At 35.2% G+C, this 23,619-nt stretch overlaps 1 protein-coding gene across 2 annotated transcripts in view; it reads right to left on the reverse strand.

Annotated features, from left to right (window-relative positions):
- Positions 1-2,708: 2,708 nt before the first annotated feature.
- The window catches only part of ZNF654 (zinc finger protein 654), a 91,281-nt gene continuing 70,370 nt past the window's right edge, over positions 2,709-23,619 (reverse strand). For both annotated transcript variants that reach the window (XM_055314135.1, XM_055314136.1), the window contains 5 exons: positions 23,236-23,438; positions 22,450-22,589; positions 12,043-12,184; positions 6,416-8,762; positions 2,709-5,841 (listed from right to left, as the gene is read on the reverse strand). In XM_055314135.1, coding sequence (XP_055170110.1) covers positions 5,834-5,841; positions 6,416-8,762; positions 12,043-12,184; positions 22,450-22,589; positions 23,236-23,438 — 2,840 coding nt within the window. In that variant the 3' untranslated portion in view covers positions 2,709-5,833. The remainder of the gene's footprint in view (positions 5,842-6,415; positions 8,763-12,042; positions 12,185-22,449; positions 22,590-23,235; positions 23,439-23,619) is intronic.

The following is a 23,619-nucleotide window of genomic DNA, read 5'->3' on the forward strand; positions in this document are numbered from 1 at the left end:
AAGATTTTATTTATTCATGAGACACACAGAGAGGGGCAGAGACACAGGAAGAGGGAGAAGCAGGCTCCCTGCAGGGATCCTGATGTGGGACTCGATCCTGGGATGGCAGGATTACGCCCTGGGCCAAAGGCAGGTGCTCAACCACTGAGCCATCCAGGCGTCCCCTAGACCTTCCTTTCAAGGAGCTTTTGGGAGTATTGCGAATAAACAGATGACAAGTGCTCATCATGCTGGTGTGGGACTATATAGAAGGCATGCCCAAACTTTTCTTTCATTCATTCCTTCATTTAGAAAGGGAGGAAATAGTATTTATTGAACACTTGTTTGCCAGACATTATACTGTGTGTTGGGAATAAATACAAGTTCTTTGGAGCTTGCAGTCTACTGAGAGGAATCAGACAGTAAACATGCAAGAAACTATAAACTGTGCCAGGAAGTGTTATGGAGAAAAATAAATCAAAAGGAGGGGGATGAAGCAGATGTTGCTATTTTATACAGGCTGTCAAGAAAGGCTTCTCTAAGTAATAATGAAAGACCTGAAGAAAGTGAGTGAAGTACAGAGGGATGTTGTAGGAAGAAACAACAGTAGAGGTTCCAAAGAAGCAGCAGAGTGCTTGGCGTGTACAAAGGAAGCCAGAGCAGCATGTGCTAGAGGGGGTACTGAGTTTAGAGTTGCAATCAAGATTGATCTAGAGCAGGGTTTCTCAGTCGAGGCACTTTTAACATTTTGGGCTGGATAATTCCTTGTTGTGGAGGCTGTACTATGCATTGTAGGATGTTTAACAGCATCCCTTGCCTCTACCCACTAAATGCCAGTAGCACCTCCGACCCTCCAGTTGTGGCTACCAAAAATATCTCCCAATTGCCAAATCCCCAGGGAACAAAATTACCACCCCCCAGTTGAGAACTACTGATACAGAACCACTTGTCCAAAATCACTTTGAGATCATGAAAATATTCTTTATCTGTGTTGTTCAGTACAGTAACCATCAGCCACATTAGCTATTACATTATAGTTATAATGTAGTTATAATATCGCTAGTACAATCAAGGAACTGAATTTTAAGTTTTATTTGAATTTCAGTTAAATTTTAATAGCTATATATGGCTAGTGGCTACTGTATTGAATATTGCAGATATATACCATTGTATAGAGTTTGGCTCTTACCTTTTACCTGTCTTCATTTTCTGCTATTCTTTCAGTCTCTTGCTCCAAACTAGTCACAGTGGTTCCCCTTGCTACTTGTTCTTTAAGCTTGCCTGTTGTTTTTATTTATTTACTTGAGAGAAAGAAAGCAAGAAAAATAAGTGGTAGGGGAAGGCAGAGAAGAGAGGGAGAAGCAGACTCCCCTCTGAGTAGGGAGCCCAACCCTGGGATCATGACCTGAGCGGACTTTGCTCACTGCACCAAGGCACCGTCGAAATTTAGCATTTCTTTCTTTCTTTCTTTCTTTTTTTTTTTTTTAAAGATTTTATTTATGAGACAGAGAGAGAGAGGGAGAAGCAGGCTCCATGCAGGGAGCCTGACGTGGGACTCAATCCTGGGTCTCCAGGATCAGGCCCTGGGCTGAAGGTGGTGCTAAACCCTGAGCCACCCAGGCTGCCCCTAGCATTTCTAACAAATTCTTAGGTGATGCGAATTTCGCTGCTCCAGGACCACACTGTAAAAATCACTGCTAATAGAAGAAAATGAAACATCAGCCACCTATTCCTACCTTTCATCCTTTGTCTCAAAAACCACTGATCTTCAGGCAAGTCTGACACTATTTGCACATATTAGAGCCACTCATACTCTATATTTGTAGGGAAACCTGAATGCAGAGGAAAAACTGCATGGCATTAGTTTTAAAAAGACACATCTGATTTTTCAATCCCACCTTTCCTGTGTGACTTCAGTCAAGTTATTTAGGTTGTTTTTGAACCTTGGTTTCTAAAATGCAGTGTTCATATCTTTTGAGTTATTTTAACAAATAGGAGGAACACATACAAAATAGCTAGTAATTTAGTAAAACAGGAGACATTTCTCCTCCAGTGTGTAGCACTCATAAATAAGGCATGAACCTCTATCCCACTTTTAGTTTTAATTCTATGTAATACTGGATTGCCTCCATTTGACATCTTTATATAGCCAAAACTTCTAACCCTTTTATTAGTTGATTCTTGAGACTGGTATGGAACTTGTATTTGCTCTGACAAGCAACCTCATTTGTTTTTCTTGGAAGCATATTTAGTAATATTTGGTGACTTTCCAGAATTCCTCAAGTCTCAGAAAAGAAAATATTTACAACCTTATTTCAAAGTGACTTCCCAGTGTTTTTTTTTTTTGAGTTCCACCAGATGCTCTTCATCTTTGAAGACTTACCAACACAGATAAATCCATCCACTGTCTTTCATTTAGAGAGTTCTGAGATTTGTCTACCTATTAAGTTTGCAGAGGGTACCCAAAATAACTTTAGTAACCAGCATTTAGTAACTTGTAATTCCTGCATGTGGACATTAGTTAAAATAATGTCTAAAATGTTTCATGTAAATTTCTAGATCTATTTTAAAATGTTTTTAAAAATTAATCATCTGGATATGAGAACATTAATTGGAATAATTCATTATCTCATAAGACATAATAGAAATTTCTTACTATAAACCTTAAGCCTAATTCCTTTTGAAGCAGTATGCTACATAAAACTGAACACTTCATTACCAACAAGGACAATGTTTTATTGAACAGGTCTATATACAGTACAAAAAATTTCTTGAAATGAGACGCTATTGTTGAATTATTGCAGTTCAATGGCTCAGTTTTAATTTGTACTCTTATAAAATGCAAACTAAAATAATTTAATGTTCAACAAGGAAGCACAAATTTCCTTTCTTGCTGAATCTGTAATATCTTTCACATATTAACAATTCCAAAATGCATATGCAGCATTTAGGCATTCTGAAACGGTGTTTTACAGTACCAAATAAATTAAAAGATAAAACTATCATCCCTTTTAGGTTTTCCATCCATACAACAGTTTAAACCAAACATGAAAGGAGTACGCCTGAACCTTCAAGTGTGATTTGAAAAGAATCACAAGTTCAATGTTTTAAGTTATCTACTCATTATATAATTGGTGGTTTAAAAAAATGAATATGGCTAAAGCCCAAAGTACCAGTGTCCTTGTCCACGGAGATCCCTCTTTTCTGTAATATCTGAGCAGCAAAAATTCATATTTGCTCTTTCCTTGACCTTACTAAAATAGCAAAAAGTTTATATTTAATGTTTTGAAGGAAATTTTTATTCAAAAAAATAAGGATTGAAACTTGGTCCATGTAAGATAAACATATCCTCAAAATAGAAGGAATTGAAAGTAAAAGAGAAGAATCTGAGGAGTAAGAAAGCTTCCTTTTCTTCTGAATCCCAAATTAAAATTGTTGGAAGTTTATGCACCCCACAAAAGCAAAATGATGTTAAGTTTATGCTTTTTAAGACATACATAATAAAATGTACACATACTTTCAATAGCAATTATTTGATTAAAGATAAAGAGGTTTAGAACAGTGTGGTCAAGTAGATTTTTATAAAACATTCCTTGATTTATGAAGAGAATGATTTGATCTGTTTCAGAAACAATTTTCCCTTAGCAACATAAAAGTAGGAACAAAACCTCAAATTAAAGACAAAATTAACAAGTGGAGTATGTATGTTTAAAATATCTTGGTATGGTACAAAATGCAGAGTGAATGAAAATAATGTGCAGAACATGGATTTATGTAAATAACTACAACTTACAAAAAATAAGTTAAAAAATGTGATAAAATGTTAAGTTGTAATTTTAAACTTCTGGAAAATGTACAAAGCAGAAAATTATATTTCAAAAACACTTCACTGTCCAAATGAACTAGTTCCAAACAGACTCTTTATTACATGATGTATTTTATACTGAACTGAAGTAGAACTCAAGCATTATATTTTTAGTATTAGGAAATATGGAAAGCGTTGTGTTGTTTTTGTCTGGTTGGGTTTTTTTTTTTTTTTTAGTTGACTTTAAAGTTTTTAAAATCTGATTGAGTTCTGTTTACTTATCTGTTATTTAAACATTAATTCCACAGCCTAATGTAGGCTACACAAACAAAACAAAAACCTCAATTTGATTGAAATGGACTCGTGACTACCAATTGCATAGTAGTGAATGAATAAATAAACTAATAAAATTGAGCAATTTTTTTGAAATCTTTCATGACCTGGAAATCCCGATTTAATAAAGTCTGGATGCTACTGTGGAAGGATGTCCCCTTCCTTAGTAACTTCATTCAAGAAGCTTTAATACCCAAAAGTTTGTAATAGAAGGGTCCAATAAAATTATCTGCTGAACAAAATTATCGGTTGGAATAACTGAAATATTTGGTTGACCATGGCACATAAGTAGCTCCATTTTTTAATAACTTGCCTTTGCATTTTTGTTCATTTTATCTCCGCTACAGATTAACAGGCTTACAGGTAAAAGAAGGTCTATGAGCTTCCTGTTTTAGAGAATGTACAAGTGGAACATATCTGAGAGAGTATCTTAAAAAATATTTTTGTGTTTTAACAATTCATTGACTAGTAAGTTAAAATCTTCCTTAGGAAAATCACTGGTCATCCAGGAAAATAAAAGCATCAATATATCTTAACTGTGTTCTTGCTGTGCAAATTTTTGTGTAAATATTTCCTTTTATATATAAAAATTACTATTCAGACCAAATTCATCACTAATAAATAAGAAAGCGTGAGTAGTATGGCTTATAGTAGAATTAACTCTCCTAACTGAATAAAACCAATGAATTCTTGACCTGATTCTAGCTGACATTTTTTTTACAGCCAATTATTTTTATAGGACTGTACTTAGATAACTCACATTAATGTCTAAAAGGACCTTACTATGAATCATCAAGCAATGTCCTAACACTACTCTATATACAAATAGAAATATCCCAGTGTGCTTATACCATTATTCACATTGAGTTATTTGCAATTCAGTGTTTTCCTTCAATTAGATAGCCTTTAATGGTCTTAGATTTCTCCCATCTCTCCCCAAAGTTACTGATGGTACTTTTTCTATTTAATTGACACTACTGCCTTTAAATACAATTCACTGGTATTACAAAAATGGAAAGTGAAATGTTCTATCAAGAGCTTATTAGTGAAGCATTGCTGTTTTGTTTTCTTTTGTTTTTGTTTTTTCAGTGCTGGCATGCCATTCATGGAACGCTGTCCTGTCTAATCAATCAACCTGGGAACAACTTACAATCTTTTATGGATAGCATGGTGATAAATCAAGTTTTATTTCATGTATCAGTTTCTAAATTATAATAAACCAAATAGCAATATTCTCTAAATCATGTTTGAAGAGAAGGGAGGACATAATCTGATTATGCATGACAAGAAAACAAATCTCATTTGTAGAATACTTTAACTTGTTTATTGTAAACCAACCCCTTCCCCCCTTTTTTATAATGGGTTAACTTTTCCCTTTCTGTAAGGCCATAGCTGGTTTTTCTTTGACTAGTTCTTTGAACACGATTCTCACATAACTGAAACTGAACATGCTGCATTAAGTCATCAGCTTTTTAAAAAATGTGGTTTTCTGGATAACTGGTACTTTGGGAGTTTTGTAATAACCCTTTTGGAGTCTAAACCAGCACATCTCCTCTCTGAGTTCATTCTAGAAAATGTGCTTTGTCTTTATCTTTAGTAATCCAAGACCGCTTGAAAATTAAGGCCATCAGGAAAATAGCAAATTGATGATGCAATTTCTTGTAGTGCTTTTTTCACACTACTACTTGATCGACAGATCTTCCTGAAACATTTTTATCAGGCACCTGTAAAACAGAACATATCTGTTAATTCAAATTTTATAGTTCAACTGGAATTCTGTAAGTCAGATTCCTGTTTATACTCTTATTAAAAAAATATTGATGTTAGTAGAAAGGCAAGACTTTTGCTCAATTTTGTCTTTTGATTATTTTCTGGTTAAACTTTTGTTTCTGTAAAAGCAGTCAAACTTCACTTGACTTATATTTTGGCATGCAAATGAAAAGCACTTTCATCACAATTACTGTTTCTAAAACTTTTATAACATGAAACTTGGAATGAAGAAATGCCTCAGACACAGTGAATGAGTATGTCAAAGAGTATGAAAAACTGTCCAAGTTCTGTCTTCCACAGAAAATAGGCTATACCTATGCACATTACTTAACTTGTGAAATTTCAGTTGCTTGATCTATAAAACAGGAGTAGTAACATCACCTCATAGTGGCTGCATGGATTAAAAGAAATAATGTATGGGGTGGTGCTTTATTATCTGTGCTATACAAATGTTAACTTTAACCTCATAAAGATCTATGGCATTTTCTATTTCTACAGATATACCTATCGAGAAGATAGAAGACTTACTTTCATCATCTGAATCAAATCCAAAGAGTGTCTGACATTTCTTTTGTGCAAGGTGAGCCTCAAGTGCTTCTGCATTACAGTAGGTGGTCAGGCATTTGCCACATCTTAATCTTTTCACGGATTTTTTACAAACGTTATCTTGATCAGAACAGGCATCTACTCTATCAGTCAGAAATTTTCTGCGTTTTGGCATACTAAGGTACCGTTCATCAAGGTAACTGGGAGGCAGTGGTCTGACATACGGCTTTGTTAAAATTAAGCCATATGAAGTATGTTCACTCGTCAGATTTGGTTTGGAAGGTGCCTGAGATACTGGCAGGGTATTATGTTCTTGTGGTACAACACTGGGTAAAATGGAACCATTTTCTGTCCTGATTCTATTTGTATCAATTTTCAAAGCAGTTTCTGACACAACTAAAGGTGTCTGCTCTATTCCACTGTGTCCATTGACTAAATCACTAATACTACAATTATTTTCAGAATTTGGCTCTATGTCAGGCATCTTTTGGTCTATCAAGCTTATATCAGAAACAGTGTCATCAGAATGTTCATTTCCATTCTGAACTAAACCATCTGTTTTCTTTTCCATACTTTCTGTACATGTCTTTGGTTCTGTGGAATCTTTCCTTGATTTGCTAGTAGAAACTGTCAGACTAATAGTTTGTTTCTCATTACTAGATGAGTCTTTTTCCTGATGATGAGGATTTGAGTCTGTAAGAACATCCCAAACAATTGTTTCACTTGGTTGTGTAGATGATTCTGGTGTTTTACTTAAATAGTGCTGAGCTTCATGTTCATATAGCAGCGGAAGATCTTCAAAAAGCTCATGGCATTCTGGAAAACTACACTGAGCTTGAAATATCCTGTGACTTTTTGTGTGCTGAGCAAGCTGGAATGGTAACTTAAACGACTCATTGCAATTAAAATGCAAACAAAAGTACACATTTGGATAGCTGTGTCTATTAAGGTGATCTATAAAATGTTGAGAATCTTCAAATTGCCTTTGACAGAATTTGCATTTTCCTTTGCTCCACTTCATTACCGTTTGCCGCACGTTTAAATCAGTTGGATGTACAGTCCTTGCGTGTTTATTTAGAAATCCAATTCTTTTAAATATCCTGACACAACCAAGAGCAGGGCATTTGAAGTTTCCTTCTTGATCTGTGGCATATATTTCTTTTGGATGGCACACAGTTCCATTGATTTTATGAAGTACTGAAGTTTCTTGATTCAGGTCATAATCATCTTCTTCATAATCACCTTCTTCATCTTCTTCCTCCTCATAGTCATCCTCACATATAGTCAAAGGCTCTGAGACATTATGTAAAGAAGTATCAGGACTCCCATTTTCAATCATGTTTTCAATAACATCTTCTGATACACTCACGGGAATTTCAATGAATTCAGCCACATGTGCAGGGATGATTTCTTTGTTTCCATCACTGGAAGCAGTAATTGTCTCTATTTCCAAATTCTTATTTTCAGAATTCCCATTTTCAAATGAAATGAAAGTATCAGAACAATTTATTTCTTCCAAAGCAGGGATTTCCTGATCCTCCTGTTGAGCTGCAGCAATTTGCTGTCTTTGTATTTTCTTAACATGATTCTTTAAATGCTTCTGCATAAGTCCTCTGTTTCTAAATTTCCTACCACATATTACACATGAAAAACTGCCCTTTTTCTGATGAGCTTGGGCATGCCTTACAATGTGACCACCTAGAAATTCCTTGTTACATAACATACACCGATGCCTTGGGACATTGTGATCTACTTTGGAAACAGTAAGAGCCATAAGATTTTTCTTTGTATTAATGTGACTCTTAGGTTGCACTTGAGATATATCATCAGGATCAAGCTCTCCAGTGCTCTGATCTGTAAGAGAGTCCAGCCCTTCATCTAAACCTTGCTGTTCCACTGCCTTTTTTAGATTACCTGTAGAATTTTCCAGTGTACTTTCATTTAGAAATCTAACTGCTGACTTATCAGTCAGTAATGCTACACAGTTTTTCTTAATCATTACAAAGTTCCAGAATTCGGGATCAAAAAACAATCCCTTTTTCAAAATTGGAAGTAATTCAAAACGAACACGATTTTGAACACTACTTGTGCCTTCGTTATATTCCTCATCTGGACGTTTATAAAGCTCTTCAACAGTATGATAAGCTTCCAAGGAACGCTCAAGAAAAAATATTGAGAGTGCACAAATCCTGAGGATCTCCAAATCATTTGGCAAAAAATGTGCAATTGTTTTATAAATTAAACACTTAGTTTTGGGATCATCATGAAGATCTAGTTGTAGAGCACAACCACATATTTCGACACAAATTTGTAAGCCATCTTCTTCAACCTGTAAAAGGAAAAATATCATCACTAAATAAATACCTTTGTAAAAAAATTATTATACTTTTATCATTTTAAAATACAACTCTGAAATGAAGGCTGCATAAACACAGTATTCCAAATGTGCAGTTTCCCTCAACAGGTAGCCTTGTTTAAGTCTTTTTTAATATATAAGTAAATCTTTTTTAACTTGAGAATAATCTGGAAGATATAGCAGTTTAGCTTCCAGTTTGTTTAATTTTCAAATTTGATAATCTCTATGAACTATAATATAAAATGGTTCATAACCTTATGGTGATTAAGGTTTCTTACAAATATAGCCCCCTGTGTATTAGGTACCAATCTCACATTTTGAGGCAGAAGGTTAAATTAAATATATTTAAAGTATTTATCAATTTTAACATTTAACAGTGTTGAAAAAGAACTATATACTTTTTATAAAAAACTGCTTGTAGAAATTCATAAATCTGCACTAAAAATATTACTTATTAAGTAATATTATCTCTCCAAGTAAAAGTGTGGCCCACATGAAAAGGGCAATTACAGTCCTTCCAAATCTAATAAAAATCATAATAACAAAACCTACATGGAAGTTATCTGAAAATTATTCAAGCTTTGAAACTTTTACTGATGACTCCAGGATAACTGCATTGGGAATCTACTATCCATCTACCTTAACTCAAATGATAAATAATGGCCCTAGTGATGTGGAATGATAAATGCTTGTTTGAATAGAAAAAGACACAATGATAATATGTCTTTACAAGTGGGTGCTTGTGTGTGTACTGCCTGCATATGGTACACTATGGATGACAGGAACACTACCTTGCCAGCCTCTTGTCTCTTACATGCTGTGTAACCCTGCTTAACTACTTATAGTTCTACAAGCAGACCTTAACTTTGCTCATCATAGTCCCCCTTTACCTAGCCAGTAAATTCCTATCTATATCCTATTCATTGAGAATAGGTTTAACTCTGAAAGTTTTTCTCCTCATTCATTTTGGCCCCAGCCCTGGGACAGAGTTAAACATTTCCTATTCTTTCCACGGAGAGTAGCTTATACTTATTTATAAAAAGCACATACATAATTGTTTTGTAACTGTGTATGCCCCTGCCCCCTGACTTTGAATTCTTAAATCACAGGTAGTATCCTCCCACCATTAGCATAGAAGTTGGCATATAGTAACCTTTGAATAAATGTTTGTAAATGTGAACAGGATCAGATCTGTTCTACTAATGACTATAACTTCCTCCTGTATATCCATCATTTCAGCTTGGAATCCTTTTCTGAATTCAAATTTCTTATTTCTGTTTATCTGTTACAATTAGATATTTGCACCTAGATTTTCCAGATTTAGTGAATTCAAAATTCACTGCTTCGAAACAGAATTCCTTCTCTTTCTCCTACCTTTATCCTTTCTATATCTTTTGTCTTATCATGTATCCAGTTGCTCAAGTCTAAAAATTTTGAGATCATGACAAAAGACAACGGGCTACTTCCTTACCTGAAATCCTTCAACAATTCCAGCACATTGACAGACTGAAGTTCCAGCTTGCAGTGCAGCATGCAAGTCAAGGTCTTAAGGATTTCCAACCACCACCCCTACCCCTGCAACTTCCTGGAGTCTCTTTGATTAGCCTCCTCCCTACATTTCTCTACCCTATTGTTTTTTTTTTTTTCTCTACCCTATTAATGCTGAAGGACAGTTGTGAAAGAACAAGTAATACAAGGAGGCAAAAAATGCTCGGTAAACTACAAAGTCCTCTACATGTTAGTATTAGCCTGCTCTACCATTCAAAACCCAGCTAAAGCATCTTCTTCTGTGAAGCCTTTCCAGATATGTCATTTGTAATGTCTCATTCTTCAGAACTCACACAGCATTGTGTCTCTTTTCAAAGCACTGAGGCATACTGAAGCATAAATGGTCTATTCAATCAGTAAAGATGTTTTTAATAGAGTATAAATAGTTAAGCACATTTTAAAATATTTATTTCATCTTTGAATTTTTCCTCTTACAGTCTTAAGATAACTAGACATGTGAATATAAGAAAGCTTTATGGTAACTTTATGAACTTCACCTATATTGTAAACTTTTTATAACAAAAATCTTTCAATTTTTGGTACAAATAAGAATCCTATGTAAAAAATATACATGGGTACATTTTATTTTATTTTTGTTTTTAAGTTTTACAGGTGATTCTGATGCACTTCATATGTTGAATCCTTTTCATATGTTGAAAAGGATTTCATAGCATAGTTTGGTGTTTGGGTTTTTTTTTCCGTTTTTAATTGGGGGTACAGGTTAACTTTGACAGTGCATTTGAATAAAATTTCACTATTTAATAATGAAACTATGAATACAGATAGTAAAGTAAATAGGAAATTTACAAAACTCTCTGAATGCAATGTTGCTAACTTTATATCATGAGGATGTAATTATACTACATGGTCATACATCTTACAAGTGATAATGAAAGTGGTAACTGCATAAATATATCAGAAAAAGTAAAATATATTATTTAATGGATGCCTCTTATATATTTAAAAGTAACCTTCATAAAGATTCAGCTAAATGGAGCTACCTAAAGTACAGGGTAGTTTTATTTCCTTATCTTTGTATTCAAAGTTCAGTTAATATTTGAGGGGAAAAAGTTAAAGGATCTGCAGGATCCAATTTCACGTCTATGTAAGAGTCTTAGGTTGAAATGTACCCACATTTAAGTGATCCATGAAAAACTTCCTTCAGAACTATTTTTAAAAACAGGTAGTGGATTTCACTATTACTTCAAATATATACTTTAAAAGTTTGTCAGGTTTCAAAAATGCCTCAAAATTCATTGTTCCTTTTCACCTGAACACCAGACTTAAAACTATGAACCCCCATATTTTTCTGTGGAAGTGAGCAGGCATTACCTATGGATATACAAAGTCCATTTGCAAATAAGTTAAGATTCTACAAACAGGATTTAGGACAGTGTTAAAAGTGACAAACATTTAATTTTAAGGGAAGAGATAATAGCTTCTTATGGAAGCAGTTGTTCCATATTAAATTTTAAGTAACACCAAATTGGCAGTTGTTCTCTTTTTTTCAGTTACTTTCACTCATGTATACCCTTAGTACCATGTTGAGAATTTGAGGTTGGGGGAAGGGAAAGATGTAATACATGGAGAATGTGGCTTTAAAATCCTCCTTCCCTTCAAATAAATTTTATCATAAAAGATTCAAGTTTCAGTAAACTGTCATTTAAACTTATTTAAAATTAAGGGATAAAGATATCCTATTTACCTCATCTTTAATGATTTTCATGAAAGGAAATATGACTCTCACATTAGTTGCTGTTCTTAAAAGCTGGTAGCATTGATCTACAAAAACTTGTTTTGAAGGATTAGACTTAAGCTGAAGTTTACTCCATATGAAAATCAACTCCCTGTAAATGAGAAAAATAAGAAATATCAAAAATACAGTTTATTCAAATACAGATATTAGCTATCTTTTGCTGATTCTATAGTACCCTGGCTGGGATGTATACAGAGTGGGCGTAAATGGATATTATGGTAACCTCCAAACTACTTCTGCTACCTGTATGGGACTAATAGAAGTCAGCAGAGGTAGGGGTGGTGGTGGTGGTAAATCAGAAACTGTAATCTTATAGTGGTAAGGAATGAATTCTAATCATTTGCTGATAATTCTAGGCACCTCTAGTATGTGAAAACAAAATCTAATCCCTATGTACCACTATTAATGATACTACTTTAAAAAAATAAACTTTGGTCCTGAATACCTACTTGTAAATTTAGAAATCAGTTTTGTATTCTTTCTGCAAAGAAATATTCATATTTTTCATTTTCAATCTATTAAGATTGTACTATAGGTTACTATAGTTATAGGTTAACCAAAGTACTATAGGTTAAAAGTGTATGATACAACTATAGTACTGATTCTGAAATTTTATGTTTAGGATCATCTGCTCATCTATTAAGATGGGGTACTTTTAAACAGACAAGCTACGGACAACCTAAAGGTAGATTCTCTTCTAAAATATGGCCAAAGTTATTAGATAGACAAGATAGGAGGAAAGGAGTTTTGAGGTAAAGGAAATAATAAGATATAATTGATATATTTAGATATCACATGCTAGTAAATTAGAATTCTTTAAAATGTGTCATGTGACATAAAGCATGATAATATAAAAAGTATTAAAATAACTGACGAAAAAAACTTTTAAGAGATTTACTGAGTATGTATTTTGAGCCCAACATATGTAACTATTAAGTCTGAGATAGCTTGACTACTATCGTGAAGGTGCACATGTTCCAATACAGAAAACACAAAAGAGAAAGTGATAGCAAGCAACGTTGAAGAAATAAAACCAAAATTCTACTTCCATTTCCTTCTCTCTGTGAGCATTCATTTTTCAGTCCACAACCCCACTTTTTTTTAACCCCACTTTTTTTACATACATAAATGCTTACCAGGTTTCACACCTTTGCTCCCAAACCCGAGCTCTGACTTCTCTCCCAATTTCCATTCCTGCATATTTCAATTTACATTGCTATCACCATAACTCACTTAGAATGAATGATACTCCTGCAAAACTGCTTATCTTTTCTCTAGGTGAGTCAATGATACTAAACATTCCTCAAACCTGTTTGGTTCTAATCTGTCAATTTCCCACAGCCTATGTATTTTTTCTTTTCTTTTTAAAGATTTTTATTTATTTATTCATCAGAGACACAAAGAGAGAGGCAGAGACATAGGCAGAGAAAGAGGCAGGCTCCATACAGGGAGCCTGATGTGGGACTCGATCCTGAGACTCCAGGATCACACCCTGGGCCAAAGGCAGGCACTTAATTGCTGAGCCACCCAGGTGTCCCAGCCTATGTATTTCAATTATATTTTTGCCCACAACCATACCATGCTTCTCAGTGCAACTACCTTAGGCTCTCTACGTACTTCTACTGGGGTTGCTAAACTGATCTGTTTCCAGACTTTCAAATCATTTCATTCAGTGCTTATTCCATATGTCATATAGTATTAATAGCAACAGACACATGGGTTTTGGCATCAGAAGGATAGGATTTTAATCCTGGGCACTCTTTGAGGTTAATTAGTTAATGTGCTTTGTTTATTCTCCTTAAAAAAAAAAGATTTATTTATTTATTCATGAGAGACACAGAGAGAGGGAGAGACACATGCAGAAGGAGAAGCAGGCTCCCCACAGGGAGTCTGATGTGGGACTGGATCCCGGATCCTGAGATCACGCCCTGAGCAGACGCTTAACCACTGAGCCACCCAGGCATCCTTTCTTTTGTTTATGCTGATTTACTGTATTCGGGGAAACTACCTCATTTCTAAGATGAGCTTATCTTTCAAAGTCCTTATCAACTACTCGTTCTTCATGAATGCCTTCATGAATACCCCAAACTAAAGTGATAACAGAGGGTCCTTTTCAAACAGAGGGTCCTTTAGAACAGATCTTCAGAACAGATCTTATCCCTCTGGTTTGTTTCATGCCTTTCATATATCCTTATTGATATTTTGTAGGTCCTGCTCCCCCAACTATTACTACATTGTAAATCTCAATGACACATTGTATAGTGGCGGTAGTGGCAAGAACATGAGACTGGGAGTAAGAGACTTCTCAAAAGGGCATTATACATTAACTGGTGTGTATTACCCAGTTCTCAATGAGCCATCTTTCTCTGGAACTAGCCCTACTACACAAGGTTAGAATCCCAATGGCCATATTTCCTATGTGATCCTCCACACTAGGAAACCGACCCCAGAGTTAGGCCAGTCAGAGTCCCTGGAATGTTCTCAGCTCTAAACTATGAAGGCTGGAGACTGTTGACATTCCTTCTGGTCTGCAACAGGAGAGAATGAAGTCAACTGGCAGAAAAGAGAAATCCACATCCCTGGTAGCAGTTATATTTGGGGACCTACTATATCCCTTTTTATGTCATACCCCAGTATTTTTTCCACATGTAATACTTTTTCCCTAAACTAGTTAGACATAGGATGTTATCACTTGCAAACTGACTAATATAAATTCCAATGTCATCTTATTCCTAGCTATGTGGTTTTTCTTTCTTATCCAGTCTTCTTATGCATAAAAAGAATTGAGGTCGGTAAAATGTCTAGTATATACCAATGTTTAATAAATCACCAATTTCCTATATTCTTTCTTTATCTTTATAGTCATAATGGTACCAAGCACTAAGATTTATTCAATAAATATTTGGTAGTTAATAAACAGGTAAAAATAAATATAAATAAAAATATATTCCTAAATGCAGCACTTAGAGGGAGCCTGTTAAAAATATATTAAGAGAAACTACAGACATAGAATGGTATAAAAGATGATGGTGGACATTCTATATAAGGGGTATTTTATGATCAAGGGGTTGAGGAAAGCAGATTAACTGTGTTTTAAAAGACATGCATATCTACAACAGATTTAAAGAGAAAAAATAAAAAATGATATTTGGAAGTTATGGCATTGCATTCATTTTTATACAGATGAATGTTTAACATATTAGAAATGTATATATTCCCCAACTTGTTCCAAAAAATAAGTTGAGATTCCTTTTTTTTTAATTTTTACTTATTTATGATAGTCACAGAGAGAGAGAGAGAGGCAGAGACACAGGCAGAGGGAGAAGCAGGCTCCATGCACCGGAAGCCCGACGTGGGATTCGATCCCGGGTCTCCAGGATTGCGCCCTGGGCCAAAGGCAGGCGCCAAACCGCTGTGCCACCCAGGGATCCCCTATTTTTTTTTTAATTTTTATTTATTTATGATAGTCACAGAGAGAGAGAGAGGCAGAGACACAGGCAGAGGGAGAAGCAGTGAGATTCCTAATATACATCCTTAGGGCACAATATTAGTTTTCTTTTTTGAAGAGAGAGATCTTATTTTCCTTTGTTTCTGCTAATTCAGGATGAAACTTGGTGAACAAAATGTAATCTCAAGAGATAATAAATCTGCCAGGAAAAGGCTACCAATATGGATTTTAGTTTTCTAGCAGGCAAAGAAGAAATATCAGGATATAGTTATGAAGCTCCATTTTGACTGAATTTACAAAAGGGTTCTCAGGTTTTCTTGTATAATGGTTTTTGAAGGAAAAGAAAACACCCTGAAAACCACTGATAGTCTTCTTTGCCTATAAGCAAATACTGTTTATGAAACTTATATTTTCTTTTCAAACAGAGGGTCCTTTAGAAAACATAGCACCTATATGGCATACAAACACATTTCTCAGGTAGCTAACTACAAATAAAATCATCAAGTAACAAGTTGCAGAGAATGCAGGCTATAGCCACCCTTATAACATAGCTTTATATATATAAACTATGTATAGTAAGTAGTATTTAATAGCAAAGACTGTGAGTCAGGCTGCCTGGGTTTGAATCCTAGCTTCATTATTTACTAGGTTAGGCATAATACTATCTACCCCATAAGATTACTGGAATAAATAAGACAATGCAAATACAAAGTACAGACTATGGAAAGCACTCAATAGATATTAGTAGCTGCTGTCAGCAATGGTGAAAGAAATGGGGTTGGTAGCTTGATCCATTGGCTTCAAATAGAACAAAACTGTACTCTGGATCAGGATCTGTTCAGAGCAGGAGATGAGGTTAAGCTGGTTCATAGGGAAGGCCAAAAGGAAACAGACAACACAGAACCTGTAGGCTGGAAAGAATCTTGCTCCTCAATTACGGTGAATATCAATCTTGAAGCAAGAGAAAAGGACCCCACCATTCAAAATATAGAGGAAAGGTAGAAGAAATAAGAGAGCAGGCAACCAGAACTCTGCCTACTCAGAAGGAAGGATAAAGGAATAGTCAGGCAGCTGGGAGTTGCATACCCAGCTTCTATTCTTAGAGGGTGCCAGTGACTGGGGGCAGGAAAGATAGACACTCTTCTATTTTAGGTCCCTCCCTAAACAGTAAAATGGTTAGTCAAAAGAAGGAAATATTTTCTTGGTCTTTTTGTTTGTTTGTTTATACTTGAGATTCCTATTTATTTATGAGTATATTAAAATGAAAAGGCTAAAGATATCCTGTTTAAATAGGTTAATACAGCCATAGTCAGAACATTCCTTTCCTCCTTTCCCCATAGGAAAAGACCTACTATAACAGTCATGACTGTATTCTGTTTCAGAATAACTACATTTCAAGAAATAATAATACTTCCGGGGCACCTGGGTGGCTCAGTCAGTTAAGCGCCCAACTCTTGATTTTGGTCCAGGTCATGATCTCAGAATTGTAAGACTGAGCCATGTGTTGGCATGGGATCTGCTTGAGATTCTCTCTCTCCCTCTCCTTCTGTCCCTCCCCCTCATGAAAGAAAGAGAGAGAGAAAAAGAAAGAAGAAAGAAAGAAAGAAAGAAAGATAGATAGATAGATAGATAGATAGATAGATAGATAGATAGAGGGACCCTGGGTGGTTCAGCAGTTTAGCACCTGCCTTTGGCCCAGGGTGTGATCCTGGAGTCTTGAGATTGAGTCTCACATCAGGCTCCCTATAGGGAGCCTGCTTCTCCCTCTGCCTGAGTCTCTGCCTCTCTCTCTCTCTTTCTCTCTGTCTCTCATGAATAAATAAATACAATCTTTAAAAAAAAAAGAAAACAGTAATACTTTAAAAACTATTTAAAATTTTATGTCTTACCACTTTCTCCTGATTCATTCTATTTAAAATTCCAACTTCATGGTAACTTTTTAATATAAATTTACATAATCTAACTAAAAATATACTCTCCTAGAAGATAAGTCCATTAGTTTCTAGACCCAGCTTTGCTACTAATTAGCCATTTGACTGTATCTGAGTCTAAAGATTTTAATCTCTAAAATAGGAAAATTAAATGAGTTTATCATTAAATCCATCTTCACACTTTTTTAAATATTTAAGAATTTAGGTCCAAGATGGCAACATAGGGAGACCTTGAATTCACCTTCTCCGAGGACATACCAAATCTACACCCATTTATAGAGCAATTCCTCCTGAAGAACTGAGGACCGAATGAAACTTCTGCATAACAAGAGATAGGGAAACCCCATAGAGAACAATAAGAAAGATGGAGACATGGAAATGAAGGGCACCCCCACTCCCAAAACTGTGAACGGCAGGGGGAGGGGTAGTACTGAGGGACTGTAAGCAAATTCATCTGTCCTGAGGCATAAAAACAAAAACAACCAAAAACCAAAAAGCTGCAGTTTAAAAGGGCAACTAGAACTTAAAGGATCTAGCCCTAGAACTTTGCCAAACAGCAGCGACACTGATGAAACTCTCTCTACGTCAGTGGGGCTATCAAACACTACAGTTTACATTCCCTATCCACCTTGACGGCATGGATAGGAGCATGGTCCAAGCCCCCTATTGCCTCAATGAGCCCTGGTTCTCCCATACCAGCCCCAAATGTCCCACCAAGGCAGCCCCAGTACAGTGCACACCAGGACACCTGTAGTCAGTGTTCACTATAACTCCAGACTACTTGACAAAGTACAAAGGCACAAAACACCCTGAAATAGTCCAGGCTTATACCACTTGAGCTCCAGACAACTTGCCAGGGCACCCCTGGAGCACAGCATCCTAGGGCATTGTGCTCCACACCTGCTTCTGCTTCAGCCACCCCATGAGGGCAACCACCTCCACAGAATATCCCAGGACACCTCTGCCTGTACGCACTTTACCATCTGCTGTCACCTTCAACAGAGGAGAGCCCCGGGACCATCTTGCACCCATTTCAGCTTCAGCTGTCCTGCCAGTGTGCCTTCTATGCAGAGAAGCCTAGGACCACCCCAACTCACACTTGCTTCAGCTCTGCCCTTCCCAACAGTGTGGCCCCAGTATAGAGCGGGCTAGCCACACCTCCAGCTAGGTAGCCAATGTCATTAGGCACACACAGTCTACATAGGACATGACCACACACAAGACCATTCCTTCAAGTTTAGTTCCACCTAATTCATAGAAACAAACACAAAGTCAAGCAAATGAGGGGACCAAGGAATACGCTCCAAAGGAAAGAACAAGAAAAAAACCTCATAAAAAGAACTAAATGAAACAGATAATCTATCTACCTGATAAAGAGTTCAAACTAATGGTCATAAAGACGCTCACCAGAGAGGAGACAAGAATGGATGGACTCAGTGAGAACATCAACAAAGAAACAGAAAACTTAAAGAAGAACCTATCAGAGTTTAAAAGTGCAAAAACTTATGAACCCAAGGAGGTCCACACCACTACACATACTAATTAAAATGTCAAAGAGGAAAGATAAAAAAGCAGTTCCTTACTCAGAACTATGCAGTTAAAAGCTCAGAGAGTAGGCACGAAAACCTACATTAAATAACAAGCCCTCTGTGACCATGTGCTTACTAAAGTTTTTGAAGAGCTATTTGATATTAGAATGACAGATTTTAAATTCCTTAAGGTTGCTTAATGCATGTACCAATTTATGTGTATACAGTGGTGTTGAGGAGTGATAGATGGGGTGGAAGAGTACTAAAGTATGATAGACCTGACAGTATGGGAACTAGTTATGAAAATGACAGTTTCCTTGAGGGTAGAGAGTGTGACAATCAGGACAATAGAGAAAAAGATATATGAACAGGCACTGGCTACTAAAATGTCTTATGGTAAAAATAAACAAACAAATAAATAAAATGTCTTATGCTTATGCTGCTTGATGGCTGTGGTTTACTACATAACTCCTTCTGTGAAATAAACCCTATTATGGTGATAGTTTTCAAAAACTATTACGAGAAATAAAGTAGACTGAAGCATATAATGTAAAACATGTACTTAAATTTGACCAATTCCTAAAAGTAATAGTTGCTGTTTTTAGGAGTGTGGTATCCTCTGAAAGCCCAAATATCTCTTGATTCACTATTCTGTATACTTTTTATCACCACCAGTCACTCTCAAACCTATATATAACTTTAACTAACAAGCTGTAGCCACTAGGTTAAACAATTTAATTAAACTAGCAGTTTATCTTATTTCTTAAATTTCTTATCTTCAGTGACATTAGTCCTGGAATTTCTCTCTTCAGAGAAACAAACTTGAAATATAAGACAATATATATACTGAAGGCTTTCTACTCTATTAAAACCTGCCACTAATGTTAAGCTTATCTATTAAAGAGAATGTTTGTGAAAAATAAAATACATATTGCAATCAAAAGTTTTTTTTTTTTTTGCAATCAAAAGTATTGAATAAAAAATGCCTATAGTTGGGGCACCTGGGTGGCTCAGTCAGTTAAGGGTCCCACTCTTGATTTCAGCTCAGGTCATGATCTCAAGGTTGTAAGAGGAAACTGCTAAACTAATGAATGAAATCAAATAACTAAGTAAATGGAGAGATATTCCATGTTTCCATGGATAGGGAAATTCAATTGAATTGACAAACTCAATTGTCATGATGTCAGTTCTTCCCAACCTGATCTACACATTCAATGCAATCCCAATAAAAAAAATGAGGAGGTTGTTTTATGGATATCAACAAATTGATTCTAAGGTTTATATTGAGAGGCAAAAGACCCAGAATAGCCAATATAATACTGAAGAACAAAGTTGGAGGACTGATGATACCCTACTTCAAGACTTATTTATAAAGGTAAAGTAATAAAGACAAGGCTGTATTGGTGAAGGAATAGAACAAATATATCAAGAGAACAGAACAGAGAGCAAAGAAATAGACCCACATAAGTATAGTCAACTGATCTTTGACAAAGGAGTATAGGTAGTACAATGGAGTGAAGATAGTCCCATTAACAAATGGTGCTAGAACAACTGGACATCCACATGCAAAAAAAAAAATTGAATCTAGACATACACTTTGTATCTTTCACAAAGTTTAACTCAAAATGGATCACAGACCTAAACATAAAATACAAAATTGTAAAATTCCTAAAGATTAACATAGGTGAATACCTAGGTGATCCTGAGTATGGTAATGCCTTTTTAAAACACCATAGTCATGATCCATGAAAGAAATAATTGGTAAGCTAGATTTTGTTAAAATTAAACTCTGCTCTGTGAAAGACAATATCAAAAGAATTAAAAGACAAACCATAGATTGGGAAAAAATATTTGTAAAAGACATCTGATAAAGGACTATTATCCAGAATATACAAAGACCTTTTGAAACTCAACAAAAAGAAAACTAATAATTTGATTAAAAATGAGCCAAATAACTTAACCAACACCTCACCAAAGGAGATACATAGATAATAAAAAACAAGCATATGAAAAGATGCCCCATATCATAGATCATCAGGAAAATACAAATTAAAACAGGATACCACTACACACCTATTAGAATGGCCAAATTCTGGAACACTGACAACAGCGAATGCTGGTGAGGATGAACAACAGGAACTCTCATACACTGCTGGTGGGAATACAAAATGGTACAGCCACTTTGGAAGACAAGTTTGGCAGTTTCTTACAAAACTAAACACACTCTTACCAAACATTTCAGTAATTGTGCTCCTTGCTATTTACCCAAAGGATGTGAAAACGTACATCTACAAAAAAAAAATGCGCAAGGATGTTTACAACAGTTTTATTCATAGTTGCCAAAACTGGGAAGCAACCAAGATGTCCTTCAGTAGATGAATGTATAACTAAACTGGTACATCCAGACAATGGAATATTATTCAGCACTAAAAAGAAACAAGCTATCAAGCTATGAAAAGACATGGTGGAACCTTAAATGCATTATTACTAAGTGAAAGAAGCCAATCTGAAAAGAATCTGGAATTATACACTGTATAATTCCAACTATATGACATTGTGAAAAAGAAAAAACAATGACAACATATAAAAAGATCAGTGGTTTCCAGAAGTGAGGGGTGAGGGGTGAGGGGAGGAGATGAATAGGTGAAGCACAGAGGACTTTTGGGGCAGATGAAAATATTCTGTATGATATTTTAATGATGTATAACATTATATATTTATCCAGACCCATACATTATATAACACCAATAGTGAGCCCTAAGATAAACTATGGACTTTGTTTATGATGTAGTACTGTAGGTTCATCCTTGTTTTGTTTTGTTTTGTTTTAAAAAAGGTACCATTTGGTGAGTAATGTTTTTTGTTTTATTTTTGGGTAATGCTGATAATGGGGGAAGCTATGCACATATGGGGATGGGGATATAATGGGAAATGTGTGTACTTCTGTCTCAATATTGCTGTAAACCTAAAATGGCTTTAAAAAATAAAGTCTTGGGATCCCTGGGTGGCTCAGCAGTTTAGCACCTGCCTTCAGCCCGAGGTGTGATCCTGGAGTCCCGGGATCAAGTCCCACATTGGGCTCCCTGCATGGAGCCTGCTTCTCTCTCTGCCTGCCTGTGTCTCTGCCTCTCTCTCTCTCTCTGTGTCTCTCATGAATAAGTAAATAGAATCTTAAAAAATAAAGTCTTGAAAAACTAACACTCCACATTTAATTCAAAATATAATTGTTTCATTAAAATGAAACATACTTTATAATATATACTGTCAATTACTGGTACATAGTAAGACCTAAAAAGGTCTTACAACTTACTGTTGTTTCTTGAGCAATAAATTTTTAAAAAGTAACATTTTCACATAACTTTTTGAAAAACAAAGTCCAGACTCTGCTAACCAATTCTTCTTCTGTTCCTCATCTTATCATTTCAGTTTCAGCACTAGGAACACTTACCAGATACAGTACATATCCCCATTCTGGAGCTGTGGAATAAGAAAGGATTCACAGAGTTGCAAGGCTAACATAGTCTTGCCTTCTTTTTCAGTGTTACAAATGATATCAATCCCACTCTTACAATCAGTTTTCAATAAATGCTACAAAAGGAAAAGAAAAATCAGTTCATATCAACTAAAAATATCTAAAAAGGCTAGTTGCATTAAATATATAAAGTTGACATTCAAGAAAAAATTAGATTTCTGGTTTTCTTCTACAAAGACAATGATACAGAAATATTTTTCATAGTTTTACTACGTAGCACCTACAGTTTCATGACTACTTTTAATCCCATTAATGTCCATAACTTGTAGATAAATAGGTTCTATTATTAGGAAAAGATTAATTATTTCACCTTAAAAAAACCCAAAATAACAAACACGAGCATTTAATTTCTTAGTATTTTATTTAAAAGGCAAAATACTTTATAAAAGTATTTACCCAAAAAGTGCTGAATTTAAATTTTTCTTTAAAATGAATCTCAGTTTTTATTTAACCTCTTATTTGTCACATAAGAAGCTCAACATGAACAATGCTTATTGATGTTTTGTTAATTTCATCATTTATTAATATCAGATTGTCTAATTCAACAGAAGCTCAAAGAATGGTGCCAATGAGAACACATTTAGATAACGTATTCTTAAAATCTTTGCTGTTACTGTAAAAGGAATTTAATAAGAATGGGCTACCTTTTTTTTTTTTGGTAAGGTTAAAAGAGGAATAGGCAAATATAATCTCAAACAATACCTCCCGGAATAGCTGATCTTCTACAGGTGACATAAACAGACATGTGAAGAATGCTTGATGGAAGTACAAGTCTTTGCTGATTTCTGGGTGATTTATACAAGATTTAATAAGAGCCATTGCTTCAGGTATGCGTTCACAAGCAATTAGGTATCTGGCACGCAGTTCAAAAAACAGCGGATTTTCAGAACTTAAATATTTGTTCACTATATTAAAAAGAAAATACTCTTATTACTCTTAAGAAAAGATTCTCAAAGTTGTTTGAAATTTTGCCACTAACATGTAGTATCTAATTAGATTAAGTAGTTATTTAATTAACATTTTCCTCAGTACGAGTTTGTGAAAAGAATTCTCAGTTATATGATTGGAAAAATGAAAATAAGAACA

Source organism: Nyctereutes procyonoides, unplaced genomic scaffold (genome assembly GCF_905146905.1).
Source record: "Nyctereutes procyonoides isolate TBG_1078 unplaced genomic scaffold, NYPRO_anot_genome, whole genome shotgun sequence".
Lineage (NCBI taxonomy): Eukaryota > Metazoa > Chordata > Mammalia > Carnivora > Canidae > Nyctereutes > Nyctereutes procyonoides.